We start from the raw sequence: 15,462 nt of genomic DNA on the forward strand, positions 1-15,462 counted from the left end.
ATGTCATACTGTTTTTGCTATATATTCATGTGAAAAATTGGTGAGATGCAATCTTAACTCGTTTAATGCTGTTGAATTTCAGGAAGTGGAAGCTAATATTCAACACTTACCCGTACTTGCTGACTGCACGGACTGAAAAAATGAAGGCTTGACATTTCTGTTTTTGATATTTATTGTGATACATTAATGATCTTTTGTTGTATACTGAAGTTAAACAATTCTGTTTCGTTTTCTCAATCATATCCGTTATATTTAGTATCAGACTGATATTCCTTTCTAATTATCAACATTTGAAACTTTAACGAGTATGTTTGTATACTTACGTTAGATCCAGTGTTTTATACTAGGGTTTTTCGTTTAATTTTAGATTTGAATGTTTCTAGCTTGTGCAGGCAGCTGTGATAACTAATCCAGGGCCTTTGGTAGATTCTTGGAAGGATCCAAAGTTGGAAAAAGCCAAAAATATCTGATGTTGAATTAGCCAAAAAAATTAAAGCTACTTATGTTGCAGGCGTTGGAGAGTGTGTATAATATTGCAATAGATATTGTTAGAATTTAGAAATTTGTTGAAACTTTGAAAATATCGACCTCTTCGCCACTTTGCTTGGGGATCTCTACCATGGCTATATGATATCACAAAGAGAGAATCCATCAGCCGTTTCCCTTTCTCTATAAGTTTCTATTTTTGTTTCTTCCCTTTTTCTATTACTTCACTCTTTGATATCACAAGAAACCCTTTCCCCTTCTACTTCATATATACTTTCTTCACTTTCTCTGTAAGTTTCTATTTTCTGTTATTTATTTTTTTCCAATTTCTTTGTGTTGATTGACAATTTTTGAGGTTTGTATTTTGGTAATACTGGTCTTGGTTTTCTGAAGCTCAGAATTTTTCGGCGTTTCCTTACATGCAAATGGAGTTTTAATGAGATTTTACTATTTTTAGTATCATAGTTCAACTAGAATTAACTATTGTGTTTATAGATTAATTAATACAATTTTTATTAGTCTCCCTGCACCCCCGCCGCGCGTTCTCTATTCACTATATGAGTGTTCAAATTCCTAAAATTGTGTCATTTAAATTGGTATTTTAAACATGTGTTTCAACCGGCAATGGTAAAATAGTCAAAAGAAAACAGTTATCACCCATATTATCCATTAAAAATTTGGTTGGATAATGAACTTTTTAAAAATGGGTCAAATATGGATAAGAGTCATATTATACATTTAGAAAATGGATAACCAATGGATAATTAATGGGTTTAACTTTTACATTTGTAAAGTCTCAAATTGGGGGTTACTCAAGTTTAGGAAACTAGTAATTCTCCAAAAGTGATCATATTTACGAAGTTATTGATAATATAGATATACATATTATCCGTTGGTTAACCCGTTTTTTATCCGTATTAAATATGGATCGGATTGGATAATTTATCCGTTTTTGCATTATCCAACCTAACCCGCTCGTATCCGACCTGACCCGCCCATTTGACGCCCCTAGTTTTAACTATTGTTTGTGATGTTTGAGTATTTCTTCTCTTTGATTTCTTTTTTGGTGGTTGTTAAGTGTAACATTTTTGTTTAAAGCAACACTATTGTGAGATGACATGCATTTTTGTTACGAGCAAGGGTAAAGCAAGTCTTGATTTAAGGATAGTTTACGCGGTTTGATAATGCAGTTTGATAAATAGTGTTACAAATGTCAATCAAAGCCGACTAAAATCGAACTAAGCTACTATTTTGTATATTTAGATGTCTCTGATTCACTAATATGCTCCCAACTACTGTTTAAAGATTAATGTTTTCGTTTCTTATTTCCATTTTCAGTCCAACCTCCTTTGTTGCCACTACAATGAGTGATTTCATAATCCCTGTTCTTCCCCGCGAAATCATCACGGAGATCCTCTTAAAGGTGCCCCCGAAGTTCCTGTTGAAATTCAGGTGCGTTTCAAAATCATGGCTTGAACTAATATCCAGCCCTGAATTTGTAAACACCCATCTGAAATTAACAGCTAATGACAAAGAATGCAGCCACCATAGGATTATATTTCAAGACTCCGAAGGAAATTTCAAGTTACGTTGTCTCCCTTCCTTGTTTTACAAAGAACTAAGCACTGAGATATTAGACATGGATTCTCCCATGGAAAACCCGACTATTTATACTTGGACTGTGGGTTCTGTCAATGGACTGATTTGTCTTTACAGTAAGATAGAGGAGCCACTTTTATGGAACCCCACAATTAGGAAGTCCAAGAAATTACCTACATTTGGAGCTAAATTGAGGAGGGATTGCTCTTACTATTGCAAGTATGGTTTTGGATATGATGAGTCACACGACGATTATAAAATAGTAGTTATTCAGTGTATTTCTGATGACGGTGGTTCATATGATACTGTGGTCAACATTTACAGTTTGAGGACTGATTCTTGGAGAACAGTCAATAAGTTTCAGGGAAACTTTTTGGTAAATTCTTCAGGTAAATTTGCCAATGGGAAGCTTTATTGGGCTTTATCTGCTAATGTTGATACGTTCAATATGTGCAACATTATTTCTCTTGATTTAGCAGACGAGACATGGAGAAGGTTGGAGCTTCCCAATTACGGAGAAAGCAGTTATCCTTTGACGCTGGGAGTGGTGGGAAGTGATCTTTCTGTGCTTTGTCCTTGTCGTCAAGTAACTAATTCTGATGTGTGGATTCTCAAGGATTGTGGAGTTAAAGTATCTTGGACAAAGATTTTCACTATCGAACATCATCGAGATCTTGGGGAGTTTATATTCTTTTCATCCATTTTTTCTATACCTTTTTGCCAGTCAAATAAGGGTGAAAGTTTACTTTTGCTTCCCCCAGTTATCATGATATATGATGGTTCAACTAGACAATTAGAAGCCATTGAAAATGAGGAATACTTTGCTGCAGAAATCTGTGTTGAAAGCCTTGTTGATCCCTTATTCATAGCTGATTGAGGACGTCGTAACACTGAAATCTCACGATCGTATAGCTGATAACTTGTAAGAGTTCTGCTTTATTTTTAACTGCTATGCTCTTTTTGCACTTCTATTTTGTCAAATATAGGACAAGACGTTGAATATTTATGAATTCATGCATCATACGGGTATTATCACTTTTAGCCATACAAATTTTATATACTTTTTCGACTATTATTTTGATAGCGGTTATACAGTGTCATTCTTATTACATCCATCATATTTGCTTGTATATCTTGGAGTTCTTGTAAGCATTTCGCCTTTTTATTCTCTCACTAATTCATGGGAAAAAAAGTTATTAGTTGGTGGTATATTGTTTTTCAATGTAAACTAGAGGATATAAATAAAATTTGTTGTCTTAAACCATGTTTTACGGAAAGAAAACTGCAATAATCGCGAGAGAGAATTGAAACTACCATATCAGAGGGGAGTCTAGCTAGGAGAGAAGCACATCTCAGTTGGATCCTTGTTTGAAAGGTTTCATCACTATAAATAAGATAAACAATAGTAATAAATTATTATGATAATTTTGAACTAGATGCAAATCTACTTTTCTAGTTATTTTAAGTAAAAAGGTCAAATTTGTCTCTAAAGATCAATTTTATTTGCCGTTAAACTTTTTCGTACAAAATACCCCCAGTGTTAGCCAAGTAGCTCAAATATCCCCTCATCATCAACATTTTATTAAGGTGGACACAGCGTGGCATGACATCTACCACTCCAACCCATTTTATCCATGTGATATGATTTAAAATCTATCGGTGAACCATCAATTTTATATTTTGCAGAACTCATCGACGTTATTTTGACCCCCAATTATCACTTTAAGCGACAAATAAATCGAAACGGTAAAAATCTGTGGGATGCAATCTTAACTAGTTCTGTACTGTTGAATTTCAGGAAGTGAAAGCCTATGTCAAACATTAATCCGCATTTGCTGACTGCATGGATCGAAACAATGAAGCCGAGACATTTTTTGTTTTGTTTATTTATGATACAATAATGATCCTTTTTTGTATGCTGAAGTTGAACAATGTTTTGTTTTGCATTCGCCACCGTATCTTTTTTTGGTTTCTCACCCGGTCTCCGATACTTGTATTGGAACCCGACAATATTCGGATTCGCGTCGCGTAGGATTCTCACCCGGTGTCCGGTACTTGCATTGGACCCCGACTATATTCGAATTCGCGTCGCGTATGACCCCATTAGGAGGGAAGCGCTCCCTGCTCGAACCCGAAACCTCTGGTTAAGGGAGAGCAGCCTCATCCGCTGCACCACATTCTTTAGTGTTATTCGCCACCGTATCTGTTATACTTTATATCCAGATTGATATTTCTTATTTCCTTTTGCTTGCTAAATTTACTATCATCTGCAAAAAACTGAACCTTTTCTAGCATGTTTGCAAAGTTTTAACAAGCCAAAAAATAAATCAAATATCAACTGTTTGGTCATAAATAATATTTCAGTATTTGCAAATAATCGCATTATTTGCAAATATTGAACTTACAATCTGTAAATACTGGTGAGATATTCATATTTGTGCCAACAAGGCATTGACGAGCTGCAAAATATGTCAAATTATTTTGATACTTTGATTATTTACCTGGAATTGAAACATACATTAGGTCCAGGGTTTGGTATGAGCCTTTTTGATCCAATTAAAGATTTGAACATCCCCAGAATGAGAAAAGTACCCCATTAAATATTTTTCCCAAGAGAACCACATATCATAATCCTTTTTGAGTCTAATTAGATATTTGAATCTCTAGAATGTGAAGAGTTTCCTATATAATTGAGTAGAAGCAAAATGGATATCGAATATTCATTCATATAACTGATCTCGACTAACTTGTACACAAGGATACATTAAAGAAAACTGTGCACTCAAAACCTGCAAATAGTAGTATATTAGATTATTGAGAAATTAACAGAGGCTTCCTTGTTGGATTCTTCCCCTGCTTTTCATGAAGAAAGCGTTAGCAGCTCTTCCAATAAACTAAGCAACTTGGCATTGGACAAAAGATAATAACTTCTCCCATTACATACAAGCTCCAGTTAGCATTTGTCCTAAATTACAGAAAATATAATCAGCAAACTATGAACAAGCTAATGAAGACGACTGATTATGTAACTGGCCTTGTTCGGAGAATTACCATGGCCCGCTCAAGTTGCTTGTATTATTTCCTTGATATCATAACCTTGGAGCTACATAGGAAAGAGTTAAAAGAGGAAGGAATCAGACTTAATGGTCAAGCAACTTTGAAGTTATTCGAGACGCTAACATATTCATAGACAACAGATACTGCCAGATGGTAAATCCTAAGTTAGCTTAAATGACTTCATAAAGCAGCGAGCTTAAGTGAAAGAACGAGGAGACTAAAGATTACCTGAAGGAAGGTTAGAAGCAAGATAACACCAGAGTTCCAGAAAGCATGAATTGTGATGGGAGTTAGGAGGTTCCGCGTTTGAGCATAAGAAAATCCCAGAGCAGTCCCTGAATGCACATGTCATTTTTCAAGTCAGATTAAACAGAATATATACGCAGTGATAAGAACGGGCAAAATCAATTAATCAATCAATCAACTATGCCTAAATCCAAAACTAGTAAGAGTGTCGGCTTAAAATGGCGTGGGATGCCCAGTTTTTGGGCCACTTTTTAATATTTAGCCACCGTTTGAAATGTAGTTAAAAATAGATAATTTTTATTGCGAAAATAAAATTTGAACAAAATACCCTTAACTAAAACATGGAGAAACTTCAGCACAATGTGTTATAGTTTAGTTTCAAACTCCAGCACATTGTGCTGGCATTTTTCAGTGTTTTAGCTAGGGATAATTTTCTCAAAATTTTATTTCCTTGTTAAAAAGTGGCTAAACTTCAAACAATTATGAAACGGTAGCTGAGTTTCAAACATCAATCATAAAAGTGCCTAGACTTTTACCCAAGGGCCGGCTATATGAACCTCTACATCCATTCTGCTCTAATCGGACCCATTTCACTCTACTAAAGATGAATAAAATATTAGCAAAAAAACCATAGAAAGTCGCTGATCCTGTCTTACGCAGTATAAGCAATTCTTTTTTGAACTAATTTTCACTTGCTAGAACTGCCAGAAGTAAAAACCATTATATGTTAGTATTTCATTTTGTAATTTCTGCTTTTACTCTTCCATCGTCCGGTGTCATTTATATCAAAGGATATGGAAGTAATACCAAGAACAAACAGCTGAGGAAATTGTCCAGGAGTGAGATGTGCAAGAGCAAACACAGCACCACTAATAAGCGCTGCAAGCGGTGTAGGTAACCTGCAACAAGAAATAGATTAAGCATGAGAGACAATAAAGCATCAAGTCACATGTCCAAATTAGATATGCTTGTGTATGTATGAATCAACGAAAAGTAATAACGTCATAAGATGGCTTTCTTCTATTGGTCTTTTTCTAAATCTTTTTTATCTTTGATCAAGAGGTCTTTTTTTTTTTTTTGATTGTGTTATCTCTTTAGCCCATTAATGAAATCCACACAACGGCGACTTGTCTGTCACTCACAACCCAATTAGCATTTGAGATGCTTTATCGATTTCCTTCTACATGAAGGATTACAGAAAGGCCTGGTTATCGGTCTTTGCTAGCATGTATAACTCTCTTAGTCAATTCCTATTGTATCTTAACCTTCGGTTATCATTTTGCTAGCTGTTCCATTCTAACTGGGTGCGCACTCTTTTAGCCTCATTCCCCTGAAAACCAAATTTTAGTATAAAACATCCAAAACAGAATGTACAAGAGATAATATCATAGTTCATAAGAAATATTGAAGGATCAGTCGGTCAAGCCCGAAAGTACTTTCAACTTAAAAGGGTCAAACTTGACACGCATAGAGCAATGCAGGTGGCAGAATCCATAGAAAGAAATTCCTGGATGGAAAAAAATATCATATATATTAAATAAAAAAATAAAAATGGAAAAAGCGAATCAACTTGTAAAAGTATAATCTTTCCGTGTTTATTGGGTTTTCATGCTCATAAGAGATAATGATCCAGCAACGCAGCAACTTTATCTAACCTAAGCAATTCATATTTTTAAAACTTTTTATGCATCGCTTTTCAAGTTTCTCCAACTAAGTCCAGAAAATCCACAGGGTCACTTAGTGCCAGTTCCAACCAAATGTGAAGCAATTTAATATTTGTAATCAAAGTTATCGAGAAGGAATCGTACCACTTGGTCAGAGAGACCATAAAAAATCCTCTAAACACAGTCTCCTCAAGAATTGGAGCAAGTACACCAGTAATGCCCAGCAGAGAAACAGTACTACATAAAAAGGAAGTTGGTTACTCTACTGTATATTATCTTACATAAGTACTCAGTAAGTGACACCAAAGCTATCAACAAAAAAGCAATTGACCAATTGGATAATAGAGATAATACACATAAAATTTCAAACTTTTTGTTAGAAATACCTGATACTTGAAGAGCCTATCAATGGGAGTAATCGGGCAAGAGCATCAGTCTGTAACAAGTTGTAAGGAATTAAAAGAGGGGAAAAAACACATCACAGGGGAGGAAAAAAAATTCGATGAAAAACAAACATCACAGGGGGGAAAAATGAACTTTAATGTGCGTCAATGTACATGTAGAGACAACAATAGCAGTATTATCCAATAGTTCTTTGTTACATTAATCCCCATAATGTAGCTAATTTATCGAGAAGCTTAAGCCAACACACTGTTGCATGCAAAAGCTCGTTGCATGCAAAAGCTCGTGTGCAACTGACCGATGAACAGATATGCTTCTTGAGTAATTGTCCTCATCCATAATGTTGCCCACTGGATTATAAAAATTATGTCCCTTTATTTCATATATGCTCCTCAATTATTGTCCTCTAGTTCAGGATATTGCAAAATGGGTAAACTTATTTACCCATTTCCTCAGAACCTAAAAGAAATCTTTTTTTCTGACCTCAGTTTTATTAGTATTTGCTATTGAAGGTTGTAGAAAGAATGGCATTTTCAATTCTAACCTCTCTAGGTGGCGTCTCACCGTTGAAAGTGGACATTGCCGCTCCTGTTAAAGCAATGGCACCTATTGCTCCCACTAGACCAATTCCAGCCCACAAAAGCCATCCTCTCTGGAGATTGAATGGTTCCTTCAAATCTGGAAATAGACAAACGTAAATCAATCAGTTGCTCTAACAAATTCAGAATAGACGAAACTGTGATTTGGTCTATCCAGTTGCTGACTATATAAAGCTGCAGACAAATGAATTCGTCTATGACTTGAAAAACGCTCATTACCATAACGATATATGTCATCAGGGAGCGGTTGAGATGACTTGGTGAGAGTATAAAGGACTATTAGCACAACCGCAGTTGTTATACTGAAAATCCAGAAGTAAACAAAAGATCAGAATCTCGGAAGTTTGACACAATGTTAAAGTTAACTAAACTGGATAAATAAACGATGCTAAAATGGCTGTCCATACGCTTGATCGGCAAACAAAATTTCAGCCTTCTCATCCAAGCTCAATTCATCTACATCAAGTCCTACATATGGTATTGATGCTGTCTCTATTAGTCCTGTCAAAACAAAACTGCCTGAATATTAGTTAGCTTTTTCCTCCCAGGATCAATACTTGGTTGCTGGTTGCCCAGTATATTTCTAAGACAAAAACTGAACATCAGCTTATAAAGATACTTTACACAACCTAAAAGAACAAAACTTCCATTTTCAGCAAGTTAAACCAATAGAACATCGCATTTCATAAATCTTCTATCTTTTGCATAATTGCAATAATATACTTCCTTTATAGTTTGTTCCTAAAAGAATGATACATTTCTCTATTTAGAAACAATTTAACTTTAAACTGCCCATTTTACCTTAATATGATGTTTTATAGCCACACAAATGTCTACGATTTGTTTTAAACCACAAGTTTCAAAAGCCTTTCTTTCTTTCTTAATTCCGTGCATAGTCAAAAACCACTATATAAAATGGGACGGAGGGAGTATCCCGATACCAACAAATTGATCTTTTTACCAATCACAATAAGATTACACTTCATTGATCAGACATATTTGAAAACTTAGTGAGGTAACTAAATAACACCTCAATCCACACGCAAGCGAAGAAAGTGAAACAGTTTGCCAATTCCATGGCACATCCCAGCGTCTCAAAATTGGCCAGTCAGGTCCACTTCCCTGTAGGGAAGAAAAACAACACTAGAATTACTCAAAGAAAAAACCAATCTTAGAAGCTCTTTCTAAAAGCATTCAAAATTATCATTTTCAATTTCAAGATTCCATAACACTACTTTTGGCATAGCACAATTACTTCCACCTAATATATAAAATGTTATTAAGTCAATGTCAGTGGCACAACTTTTGTAAAGTTGTTGCCATGTGACCAGGAGGTAACGGGTTCGAGTCGTGTAAACCGTCTCTTGCAGAAATGCAGTGTAAAGGTGCATACAATAGAACCTTGTTGTCCGACATTTCTTCGGACCCCGCGAGCTTAGTGCACCGGGCTGCCTTTTTGATTAATTCAACATCACAATCAAGATATGCCACAAAATCATCAATAAATACTATGCCTTGATGGCAAACTAGTTATTTTTGCTATATGACCTTCTCATGTACCGTTTGATTACACACAAAGTTTAATTAAAAAAAAAATTGAAACGTGTGGTCTAAAACAACACATATGACTATAAATTGAATTGTTCCTTAATATGACAAGGTGTTATTCTTTTTGAGATAAATTAGAAAGAAAAGTGTGCCAGGTAAAATTAGACAGGAAGTAACATTTAAATAAAAGTAAAAAGAGTAGTTGCCAATTTTTATGATAAGTTAATTAACTTACTTTATAATCAGGACCATTTCTGGGACTAGAAAAGCATATAGTAGTGAACCCTCTGGTGGAAGATTGACTAGGAGCTGAATCTTGAAATTTGAGAAATGGGGTAAGAGAGATTCTATGTGATTTCTGAAGAAGGGATTTGGATGAATAAAGCTTTGGTAAAATGGGACAAGAAGATTGAGTGAGAGTTATACATAAAGTGTTAGCCATTGTTAAGAAGTTCAAAGATGCTTTGAAGAGAACTAGAGTTTGGTGGAGATAAAGGGGCTAAGGATTGTGGACCTGTGGTTTTTGAGAAGTTTAGGGGCTGAAAAGTAAAATAAAGTAGAATAGAGGATTAATACTGAAATAATGTTTGCTATTTCCTGATGTCACACAAATTAATTAGTAAAACATAAATTGTTTTTTAAAAATATTTTTTTAGAAAGTACTTTTTAAAAAGTTATTTTTAAAAATAAACTAATTTTAAAAGGCTAAAGAGGCTATTACTAATCACTAAATCACATTGCTGTAGGAGTAGTTCTTTTGATTCTTTTTTTCCAGCTATTAATATAATTCGATTTCGAAAGATTAATTGACCAACTTTTGACTAACTAAAATTGATATAGATCTTCCCGTGATTTAAGGCTTATGCTGAAATAAGATAAAACTAAATTAAAAAATATTTACATCAATAGATTACTTATTAGAAATTACATATAAGGAATTTGCTATCCACAAGTTAAAGTTATATAGTATTTTTTATATTTTCAGTGTATATAATTTAAAGTAAATAACAAAGTGATAATTTACTAATCACCTCGCGAAGAGGTCATTCAGACTGTCAGACATGAGAAGTTTTTGAATAAATTGAAGAGAGATTCAAAAAACAATTGTTGGTTAATAAAATTATTTCAAAATATTATTTTGGGTTGACCTGGAGATAATTTTTTTATTCAAAATTTTTTCTTCCACTTTAGTTTTCTTCAAAGAAACTACACAACCAACACGTTTCTTTTACACACATTTTGTCACAAGTTTCTCCGAAAATTAATAATAAAGCGAATTATAATTAATAAGTTGGTCTAAAGACAATTCCTTCCATAAATTCTTCTATTATTCCTTTAACTTTTGTTATCAAGTAAAAGAAGAAATATACGAGCTTATGTATGACAGTATATGAGAATATAGGATATATAAAGAAAAAAATAGGAATATAGGATAGAAGTAAACCTGCAAATTAGAAGCCATGCCGGTTGCTTATGATAATTGTTGGAGATAAATATATATGCTCAAAATCTTATAATGCTACACTATAATAATAGTTGCTATCACCGCTATTTATAATAGTGCAAAACATACTTTGAGTAGAACTAGAAAATCTATTTTCATATCAATTTGATTACTAAACCTATTCAAATATCAATTAAACAAACTAAGAAATACTAAATCCTAAACAATATTAGGTTTCTTATACTAACTTTGAATTAATCTTCAAAAATATTAATTAAAAGTTACTTTATTACATTTTATAACTTTCGATATGCGGCCAGGATAATTAATCCAACATTAGATTACTTAAGTATCACCAACTAATAACAGTGTTGAATTCACGTAATCCATAATATAGTCAACCAAGGATTCATTTTGATTGAACAATCTAATTTATTTGTTGCAAGATTTATTGACTGAAATCTATTTTATTTTCATTATACTCATTTTAACTTTATTTAGTTATATAATCTTCTAATTAGACATCAACAAAGATAAATTATCAAAGAGAAGGGCAAATAGAAGATGACAGAGACCGTTTAAAGATAACCAGTGTCTCGTGGTTCATTCTCTTTATTCTGACCAAGAAAGGAGCACTCGAGGATGATCTGTAACCTATCTCTAGACACTACAAGAAAATCATAAATTACATGGGGATTTTTCTCGCAGTTATATAGGAAAATTTTCAAGTAATTTAGTTTCTTGCGGGTTTTCCTTCAAACAAAAATCCGATGAAAATACCTTCATGAGTAATTATTACTTGCGGATTTTAAAATGCACATGTAAGTTACCTGAGAATTTTGAATTCGCATATAAATTATCTGGGGATTTTTTCGTACAAATTCCAAAAATTCGCATGAAATTTTCGATAAAAATTCATGAAAAGGGGAATGTTTCTTGCGGATCTTCGTAGGAAAATATCTGCAAATAATTCCCCATGACAATTCCCATGCATTTTTAATATATATCAACATCTAGGCATATATACACCAACATCATTTTCTATGTCTGAATGAACAATTTCTGTTCATGTAAAATCATAACTATAATCTTTTTAATGCTTAATTGTACTTCAAATTTGTTAAATCTAAAGGACAACAAACTATCTAATAGCGGCCATTGCATATACGCACGCTGGTTTCGTGTTAATAAGGCGGATAATTTAATGTCGTTGGCCGATGTGAGACAAGATGTCCCCGCATATTGTCATTTCCTCTCAGTTTTCTTATTTACTAGGCTTAAAAGGTCCAAATATGTCATTATACTATAGGAAATTGAGCATATTTGCCCTTCGCTGATACTTTAGCTCAAATATGCCCTTACCGTCACATAGTTGGTCCATATATGCCCTTAGTGTTACACAGTTAGCCCATATATGCCCTTTTCGAAACGGAATCCACCCAAACTAATTAGCTCTTTCATTAATTGTATTAAAATGTATTACAAACACTATTTCCTTTTTATTAGTACTTATTTTTCTTTACCTTTCTCTTTTCTTTCTTCTCTTTTTTTTTTCTTTTTCTTTCTCCCTTATCCGATTTCCTCCATTAATGATGTCTTCTCCATTTTCATCACCAATTTCACTTGACAAAACTCATGAATTCTAATTACTAAGAAAATTCTCCCATAAATTTTTTTTTTATAGATCATATGTTTGTCAATTTTTTAAAAAATTTAATAAAGTAAGATTGAAATAATATTTATGTAACAAAAAATCCGAAAATCCAACAAAATCCAACAAAATCGAACAATCCAAACCGATATAATTGGTTTTGTTTGATTTTGATAAAAATCGAACCAACCCGTTCCATGTACACCCCTAATCTACATAGTTAATAAAAAAAATAGAAAATGTCTAGCTGAAAAAAGACTAATAAGTCAAATTTATAATACTACAACTTGAACTCTAGGCTTTTAATCATTAAATTATCTTTCTGGAAATAATTTAAATATTTTGGTCTTTTGAGTATTGTTAAAGGTTGAGATATTTTTATTATTTTAAAGTTTAAACCATAATTTTTGGAACAATTTAATTTCGTTTATTTAGAGGGCCAGTGAAATTGGAACTTGATTACCTTATGGGAGAATTTTCTTAGTAATTGGAATTTATAAGTTTTGTCAAGTGAAATTGGTGGTGAAAATAGAGAAGACATCAATAATGGAGGAAATCGGATAAGGGAGAAAGAAAAAGGAAAAAAAATAGAAGAAAAGAAAAAAGAAGAAAGAAAAGAGAAAGGAAAAGAAAAAAAAGTACTAATAAAAAGGAAATAGTGTTTGTAATACACTTTAATACAATTTAAAAAAGAACTAATTAGTTTGGGTGAATTTCATTTTGAAAAGGGCATATATGGGCCAACTGTGTAACTCTAGGAGCATATATGGACCAACTATGTGACGGTAAGGGCATATTTGAGCTAAAGTATTAACGAAGGGTAAATGTGCTCAATTTCGTATAGTATAAGGGCATATTTGGACTTTTGCCCTTTTACTAGGAGTACTAATATTTTCCTCTTATTGTTTTTTTATTTTACTTTTTAAGAAAGTAGTATTAAATGAGGATTCCAAAAAGTGAATGAAACCTCTTTTCAAGTAAAAGCAAGTGAACTAAACTACGATTATATTACTTTTAATTAAAAATATTCTTTGTTATTTTTCCAAATTTTTTATTTATATACCGTGGAATAGCACATTAAATTCTTTTCTTATATAAAAAATACATAAACTAACAAGAAATAAACACATTATATATGATTACGTAATTGGTAAAAGTTGCGCTAGTTCTAACAATATATACAAGATTAAGTTTCTTTAATAATGTTAGGTTAATTAAGAGATGATGTTTGCGGGTAGATTAATAAAATCACTTGATACCTAATTAAGTCTCAATACTAAAGTATACAAACTAATATCGCTTAAATACCATAATTTAGTTTTATCATTTTAAATAAATGTAAAAAATAAACATATATAGGAGATAAAATGTTAAATAAACTAGTTACGTTTGTAAAATGTAACTTAATTTAGCTTTTATATATGATCACCATTTTAACTATATTTACTTATAAATAATTAACTCGACAAAATATATAATAGATAAAATCAATAGTGAAGAATATTTTTTTTCAAATCATTAATTTTTGTAACTTAAAAAAGATATAAATTTTGAAAATTCGCATGTAAATAATCCCTATCTAAATCCGCAAGTAATATTACCTCGAAAATTTTCTACGAATTCATAAAGGAAATAAAATGTTCATACTTTTTATTGTTTACCTGCGGAATTACCTACGAAAATAATACTTGAAAATTAATTTACTAAATACATCCCCAGGTAATATATTGGTGCTAAATGACGCCAAATTTACTTGCAGATTTACCTGGGGAAATAGTGTATGCAGGTAAATATTCCAAATTTTAGGACTTCTGAAATTTTCGCATGAAAATCCACAGCAATTATCTGCGGAAAAAAAATCACAGGTAAAATTCCCATGTAATTCAAGTTTTTCTTGTAGTGAGAGAGCATCTAGATTCAAGTCAAAATCTACGTGAATAACAAGTCAAGAATCAAGACAAGTCTTCTGACGAAATATTGATAGGAATCTTGTAACTCATAGTTGATAGGCATATTTATTTATTTTTTATTTTGATTTAAGTGTAACAAGAAAATCAGAAAATAGCAATAGCAACAACAGTAAATCACAGTTCTTCGATAGTACCCAGCTATCAAAACTTCTGGAACTACACTAAGTTAATTACTTTATAGCCAAGAATATGTATGCAGTCTCGAAAGCAAGGTTCGGTCAACTTTTTCAAAATACTTTCAAATGGAGCACTAAACAGTCAAAATTCAATCACAATGCTCACTTTTTGCCCGAAAATTTTTCGTATTCTCTAGCAAAGAGGGGTAGTTGTGAGCATGTGATTTTTTATCCAAAATTGTTTCTAAAGTGACAAATACATGCAATAATCTGATCCATCTTTCTCTAATCTCTAACAATCTGGTTTACTCCAACTTCATTTTCCTTGGAGAAATAAACTATTGTGTCAATTTATTAGCCTAGACCTATCGGTAGGGTAGAGCTCAGGGGCGTATCTATATTAGCCCAAGCGATGTCACGTGACACCGCTTGGTCAGACAATATCGAAAATTTTTACTAAATAAGTATATATAATAAAAATCCAACAGAAAAAATGAAGATAAATTTAATAAAGTGACATCATTTGACAACAAGAGACATGTAGCACAGTTCGAATCTCTGTGGCTTCATCTTTGTTTTAAATTCTTTGTGCCTTATTTTTAAAAGAAAAAATGGTGGAGGTTTGAACCATTGATCTCTTTAACTCTTAAGCAGTAAGACAGCTAAACCAATATATCAAG

At 32.7% G+C, this 15,462-nt stretch overlaps 2 protein-coding genes across 2 annotated transcripts; one reads left to right on the forward strand and one right to left on the reverse strand.

Annotated features, from left to right (window-relative positions):
* Positions 1–694: 694 nt before the first annotated feature.
* On the forward strand, positions 695–4,277 carry LOC107823511 (F-box/kelch-repeat protein At3g23880-like). The gene is made up of 3 exons (XM_016650166.2): positions 695–776; positions 1,825–3,007; positions 3,884–4,277. Exon 2 carries the CDS (start codon positions 1,850–1,852, stop codon positions 2,960–2,962), a length of 1,113 nt encoding a protein of 370 aa, XP_016505652.1. The 5' UTR covers positions 695–776; positions 1,825–1,849; the 3' UTR covers positions 2,963–3,007; positions 3,884–4,277.
* Positions 4,278–4,745: 468 nt separating this feature from the next.
* On the reverse strand, positions 4,746–10,121 carry LOC107823512 (uncharacterized). Its single transcript, XM_016650167.2, has 11 exons — positions 9,837–10,121; positions 9,084–9,175; positions 8,461–8,568; positions 8,273–8,355; positions 7,999–8,132; positions 7,439–7,488; positions 7,197–7,289; positions 6,196–6,287; positions 5,371–5,477; positions 5,137–5,188; positions 4,746–5,050 (listed from the first exon to the last, which is right to left on the reverse strand). Exons 1-10 carry the CDS (start codon positions 10,041–10,043, stop codon positions 5,147–5,149), a joined length of 1,008 nt encoding a protein of 335 aa, XP_016505653.1. The 5' UTR covers positions 10,044–10,121; the 3' UTR covers positions 4,746–5,050; positions 5,137–5,146.
* Positions 10,122–15,462: the final 5,341 nt, after the last annotated feature.

Source organism: Nicotiana tabacum, chromosome 24, assembly GCF_000715075.1.
Source record: "Nicotiana tabacum cultivar K326 chromosome 24, ASM71507v2, whole genome shotgun sequence".
NCBI classification, from domain to species: Eukaryota; Viridiplantae; Streptophyta; class Magnoliopsida; order Solanales; family Solanaceae; genus Nicotiana; species Nicotiana tabacum.